The 6,481-nt window shown below is 42.0% G+C and overlaps 2 protein-coding genes across 2 annotated transcripts in view; one reads left to right on the top strand and one right to left on the bottom strand.

The window, feature by feature from the left end:
- Window positions 1–4,888: 4,888 nt before the first annotated feature.
- SYNRG (synergin gamma) overlaps window positions 4,889–6,481 on the bottom strand; it is an 88,505-nt gene continuing 86,912 nt past the window's right edge. Inside the window, exon 24 of the transcript XR_006211147.1 lies at window positions 4,889–5,172. The gene's annotated coding sequence lies outside the window, so the exon portion shown is untranslated. The remainder of the gene's footprint in view (window positions 5,173–6,481) is intronic.
- On the top strand, window positions 5,115–6,378 carry DUSP14 (dual specificity phosphatase 14). The gene has a single exon (XM_007096032.3). The coding sequence runs from the start codon at window positions 5,115–5,117 to the stop codon at window positions 5,709–5,711; it is 597 nt and encodes a 198-aa protein (XP_007096094.1). The 3' UTR covers window positions 5,712–6,378.

Below are 6,481 nucleotides of genomic sequence, written 5' to 3'. Positions count from 1 at the left end.
GTCAGTCTTTTGTAGGCAACATGAGTCTTTTTTCATTCAGCCATTTTATCTTTTGATTGAAGAATTTAGTTCATTTATATCTAATTACTGACAGGTACATACTTATTGCCATTATTGTTCATTGTTTCCTGGCTGTTTGTAAATTCTGTTACTTTCGTCTTTGTGATTTGATGATTTTGTGGTATGCTTAGATTCCTTTACCTTTTGTGTACCTATTATAGGCTTTTGTTTTGTGGCTACCATGTGGCTTATTTGTAACAACTTACAAGAGTCTGTCTTAAGCTGATAACAACTTAAGTTTGAATACATGCTAAAGCTCTATGGTTTTACTCCCTCCCCCCCCCCACTTTATATATACATTTTTTCCATTCTGTATTTTTGATGTCACATTTTACATCTTTTTATCTTGTATATCCCTTAACTAATTATTGTATTTATAATTTTATTACTTTTGTTTTTTTAACCTTCATACTAGCTTTGTAAGTGATTAATCTACCACCTTTACATTGTTATTCTACATTTTACTATATTTACCTTCACCAGTGAGATTTATACTTTTACGTGTTTTCCCATTACTTTCTTTTTGGCTTAAAGAAGTCCTTTAATATTTCTTGCAAGGCTAGTTTAATGGTAATGAACTCCTTCCTTTGCTTTTGCTTGTCTGGAAAACTCTCTCTCCTTTACTTCTGAATAACAGCTTTGCTGGGTATTCTTGGAAGTTGTTGTTGTTTTTTTTTTTTTTTTTTTTTTTTTTTACTGCCCTATGTTGTGCCACACCCCTCTGGCCTGCAAAGTTTCTGTTAAAAAATCTGATACTCTTGGGGGGGGGGGGTTCCCTTTTATGTAGCAAGTTGTTTTACTTTTATTCTCTCCTTGTCTTTTAACATTCAACAGCTTGATTATAATGTGTCTTAGTGTGAGTCCCTTTAGGTTCTTCTTTGGAATTCTCTGAGCTTCCTCAGTCTGGATATCTGTTTCCTTCTCCAGCCAGGTTAGGGGAAGCTTTCAGCCATCATTTCTCCAAATACATTTTGTGTTACTTTCTCTATAATGTGAATGTTGGTCCACTTGATGTTGTCCCATAAGTATCTTAAGCTGTCTTCACTTTTCTCATTCTTTAGCTGTTCTGATTGTGTCATATGGGTCTCCTGTTGAAACCCTCTAATATATTTCTAGTATGTTTTTCAGTTCAGTTAGTGTGTTCTTCAGTGCTATGATTTCTGTTTGGTACTTTCTTGTATCATCTATCTGTTGAAGCTCTGTGTTCACTCTTCTCTCAAGTTTAGTGAGCATCTTTATGACCCTTATTTTGAAGTCTTTATTAGGTAAATCACTTCTCTCCAATCTCGTTTCCTGAGATTTTATCTTGTTCTTTCATTTGGAACATATTCCTGTTTCTTTATTTTCCTCAACTCTGTGTTGATTTCTATGCATTAGATAAGACAGCCACCTCTCCCAGTCTTGAAGGAGTGGCCTTGTGCAAGAGATAAACCTGATTGCTCAATACTGCCTTAGTTTTGGTTTTCTCTCAAACCTTTGTGATTGTCCAAGCAGCCTATTTATTTTTAGTGGCTCCTAGTAGTTGGCCATGTGACAGGTGATGTTCTAAAGGGGAGGATCTCAGTCAGCAGCTTTTAGCATATGCAGATATACATAATAATCCTGTGGGACTGCAAAAGTTGTCCGTCCCACTGGCCAGCCAAGCCAGGTGGTCTAGAGGTGCCCCCCTGGGCAGCAGTCACAAAAATCAGGGCAGCAGACAGGTATACAAGTTCCTTTCCAGGAGATACTGGAGACCTAGAGTGGGGCAGAGGGAAAGCACAGAGACGGTATCCCCTGGCCTCCACCCGAGGCTCAAGCTCCAGAACAAGCAATAGCCTTTTTCACAGAAAGGCAGAGGGTTATGTTTCAGTTGGCTGTCTGTGCAGTGCCCTGGGGGTGGTAGCCAGCTGAAGTCTCTTCAGTTCCAACAATCTCATGGGGTGCAGAGGCGCAAGCCCTGCTGACCACCAGAGCTGGCAGGCAGTGGGTGTCCCCTGGTGGCAGCCACCAAAACCAGGACACCAGACACATGTCTGGGCACTTAACAGTTAATCCCAAGCTCCTCGCTGGGAAAGGAGGGAGAGGAGGGAGAGGATGACAGTGGATGCTTATTACATCCATGTGTGTTTAATTAGAAGCCTGCCCCTCAAGCCGCATGCTATAACTATTTTTAAAGCTTTTCAAAAATGTTAAATAGGAACCTTGTCAGATGATCCAGCCCTTCTAGTCCTAGGTATTTAACCAAGAGAAAGGAAGGCATACCTCCACAGATACCTATATATGAATGTTTTACACCATTTTATACATCAGCTTTGCTTGTAATAGCCTCAAGCTACAAACAACCCAGTTTCCATCCGTAAGTGAATAAACCATCTGTACCATGGAATACTACTCAGCAGTAAAAAGGAATGAACTGTTGATACATGCAACAACATAGAGGAATGTCAAACTATGCCGAGTGAGAAAGCCAGGCCAAACAAACAAAAAAACCTATATTATCATTCTGTTTTATAAACATCTAGGAAATGTAAAAATAATGACAGAAAACATCAGTGGTTGCTTGGGAATGGGGCTAGAGAGTGAGGGAGGAATGAATTATAAAGGAGCGTGAGGAAATTTGGAGGTGGTGATGGATCAGATTATCTTGAGGTCATGGTGTGTTGAATGTACACAGAATTCAAAACTCATTGGCGCCTGAGTGGCTCGGTCGGTTAAGCATCTGACTCTTGATTTCGGCTCAGGTCATGATCTCAGAGTCAAGGGATCAAGATCCATGCTGAGTGTGGATCCTGCTTGGGATGCTCTCCCTCCTTCTCTCCCTCCCCTGCACACATTCTCTCTTCCTCTCTCCAAAAATAAAAAAGAATTCAAAAATTCAAAACTCCTCAAGTTGTACACTTGGTCAAGTTGTGTATCAACTTGTATGTCAGTCATACCTCAACAGAGCTGTGGAAAAAGTTAAGTGTGATGGTTACCTGGGAAAAGCAGAGGGACAGGTAGGGGAGGAACCCATTTTTAACAATGCTTGTTGGTGGTCATCATGCTGTTACATAAACAAAAAACTAAGATGTCCAATTTGGAAGAGAGAATGAGATTTCCGATGCTGTCCGCAGCACCAGCACCTCCTGCAGGTGGCATTTGTGAAGCTGGCCCCCTGCGCCTGGCTTAGCTGAGGGCATGTGGAAGAGACTCTAGCTTGTTCTGCCTCTCTTCTGGGCCCATTGAGCAGTGCCTTACATTTCCTTTCAAAAAACTTGTTGTGGCCCAAACTGCACTTAACGTTTGTCACACCGTGGGTTACATGTCATTCACAAAAAGCTGAGACTTAGATTGATACTTCCAAACTGGCACATCCTTTAAATGCACATCTAGATATATTTAGCGTGCTTTCCACTCCCTAGATTTATTCCAGTCAAACCCAATTTAGTAGTAAAAACCCAGGAGGAATTCTTTTGAACTTCCTGATTGGCTACATTGTTGCCTCTTTGTCTTTCTGCAGATCTGATTTGTATCCACTGTGATCAACACTCTGAATTAGGACTTCCCAGATCCTGACCCAGGACTGCAGAGTAACCAGATTCCGCACAAGTGAGTGGCTCCAGCACCACTTCTGTCCGTGGAACTGAAAGTGTTCTTATTCACCTGAAATCACTTTAGGTGCCCCTACCCTACCCTGGGTGGGGATGAACACACTTCCCAGTGGGCCCAGACTATAAAGCAGTGTGAGAAAGTGATGTGTCTGAAATCTCAGGAAACCAATATTTTCCATTTCTTTTGTTACTGGTTTACTCTATGGGCATTATATAATATTAAAGTCTTTTATATCAAACACTCTACTAATAAAAATGTAGATTTTCAAATATTAAACTACATTTTAATTTCAACACGCATCTGAAGCCAGTGGGATTCATCTTGCTGCTGAGAATTGTCTGAGGAAGGTGACGTTCTCATTTAACCACACCCAGGGTCAGGTCAGCCGAAATTGCTCATGAACTTAGACTGATGTATTTTTTTAATTATGTAACTCATCTAAGTAATCTCTATACCCAACTTGGGGGGGTCGAACTCACAACCCTGAGATCAAGAGTTGCATGCTCTGCTAAGAGCACGCAAGCTCGGGAGGGGGAGAGAGATGGGGACAGAGGATCCAAAGCAGACTCTGCTTTGATAGCAGTGACCCTGATGTGGGGCCCAAACTCTCGGACTGTGAGATCATGACCCCTGCTGAAGTCGGGCGCTTAACTGACTGAGACACCCAGGTGGCCCGAGACTATTGTATTTTTGAGATAATGGCCTTCAAAGTGCCTTGGGTTATTCCCATGGAGACACCACAGCACAAGTTACTATTTAGCTATTTTGTTTTTTAAATAACGAAGGGCTAAGGTGACCAAATGTCCTGGCTTTTCTGGAACTCATTCTGAATTCAGTATCTTTTTAGTTCATAAAGGCAGTTCCTTTAATAGATTACCTAATGTGATCATTTTTATACCTTTATAAGATTGCTATGTCTAGAACTAGGTTTAGGAAGATAATAGCAATCATAGCAGCATAAGTAGGCAAGAAGTGTATGAAAGAACATGGCTACAGGAGTGATCAGAATTTCTCGTTTCTTCCTAATTACCAAGGAACACCACTCCCTTCAGTTCGAGCAAGGCCCTGCAGGATTGCTGTTCAGGAACCAGTTGGGCATGTTTCTGAGTTTAGACTATTTCTAAAATAGAATGACTATTTCCATTTAGTGCCTCTTCTTTTTTTTTTTTTAATAGAATCACCAGAGAGCTGGGTTTTAACCTTGATTTTAGGCTACTTTTCCTGTTAATCAATAGGAAATGATTTGTCTACATCCTTGAAAGAATGGAGTCTATTATAGAAAATGACCACTTCTAATCCTTTCACCTTCCCATTCCACAAAACTATAGAAGGCCGTGATGAATCAAGAATTGATAGCATTTAAAGTACTGACAGATACCTGTGTTTTGCAGGAAGAACACTGACTTTGGATTCCTTGGTGGAGGAACACAAAACCCTCTGGTCTTGCTGCCAACGATGCAAGTGTGATTGCTGGCATCTTCATGGGCTCCAGAGGTCACAGCACGCTCCCACGGACTCTCATGGCCCCTCGGATGATTTCTGAGGGAGACATAGGAGGCATCGCTCAAATTACCTCCTCTCTCTTCCTGGGCAGAGGCAGTGTGGCCTCCAACCGGCACCTCCTCCAAGCTCGTGGCATCACCTGCATCGTTAATGCTACCATTGAGATCCCCAATTTCAACTGGCCCCAATTTGAATATGTTAAAGTGCCTCTGGCTGACATGCCCCATGCCCCCATTGGACTGTACTTTGACACTGTGGCCGACAAGATCCACAGTGTGAGCAGGAAGCATGGGGCCACGTTGGTGCACTGTGCCGCGGGGGTGAGCCGCTCGGCCACTCTCTGCATCGCTTACCTGATGAAATTCCACAGTGTGTGCCTGCTGGAGGCGTACAACTGGGTGAAAGCCCGTAGGCCTGTCATCAGGCCCAACGTAGGTTTCTGGAGGCAGCTGATAGACTACGAGCGCCAGCTCTTTGGGAAGTCAACAGTTAAAATGGTACAGACACCTTATGGCATAGTTCCAGACGTTTATGAGAAAGAGTCCCGACACCTGATGCCTTACTGGGGGATATAATGCCACCAAAGCCTGCATCAGCAGCCCCTTGAGCAGTACCAGCATCTGCTACACACCGTCTGTTCCCCTCTTCACCTTTCTTTTCAAATGGTTGACTCCTGGCTCTCCCTGAAGTGTTTTTTACACTGGGTGTTCAGGTTTATTTTAAAAGATGGGGGTGGGGGGGAACATAAGGGGAATGCATACATTGCTAGTAACATTTTTAAAACTAACATTTTGGAATAGTGTTTATGAAAATCTTTAACTGGCTTTTAATCATTTTTAACAATTTGAACAGTTTAATAAACTGTTTGGTTCTGCTATATTCTGAATCCCATGCCTTTAGGCATCATGGCAGGTGCCAGAGGAGCTCAGTGCAAAAATCACTTTGGGTCCTGATTAACCCTTTAGAGACAAGCTTTGCCCAAGGCTGCTGACCACACAAATGCTTAGGGAAGATTGATACCAGCTTCAGTCTCTACTGGATTAGCCCTACTCTTTCCTTTCCTATTTAGTGACTCTGTAAGTTAAAAAACAAAAACAAAAAAAACACCTTTGTTATCTAGTTGTTAAGTAATTATAATGAAATCTGCTGCAAACACCCTCTTGGAATCATTGTGCCCCAGGACTATATTAGCGTTATTTTTAATAAATATATCTGCATAACCTATTAGAATTTTTACTAAGAACTCCAGGGTGTGTGTATGTGTGTGTTGATGCTGGAAGAAAGATGCTCTCCAGTAACTGCATTAAAATCTGGCTCCGGTGACAACTATGCCACTTAAAATAGA

The sequence above is a fragment of the Panthera tigris genome, chromosome E1 (assembly GCF_018350195.1).
Source record: "Panthera tigris isolate Pti1 chromosome E1, P.tigris_Pti1_mat1.1, whole genome shotgun sequence".
NCBI classification, from domain to species: domain Eukaryota; kingdom Metazoa; phylum Chordata; class Mammalia; order Carnivora; family Felidae; genus Panthera; species Panthera tigris.
Note: the sequence above shows the minus strand (reverse complement) of the source record. Positions and strands in the feature narration are given on the sequence as shown.

Excerpts from the sequence above, each read along its gene's own strand:
- DUSP14 (XM_007096032.3), top strand. The coding sequence starts at position 5,115 with ATGGGCTCCAGAGGTCACAGCACGCTCCCACGGACTCTCATGGCCCCT.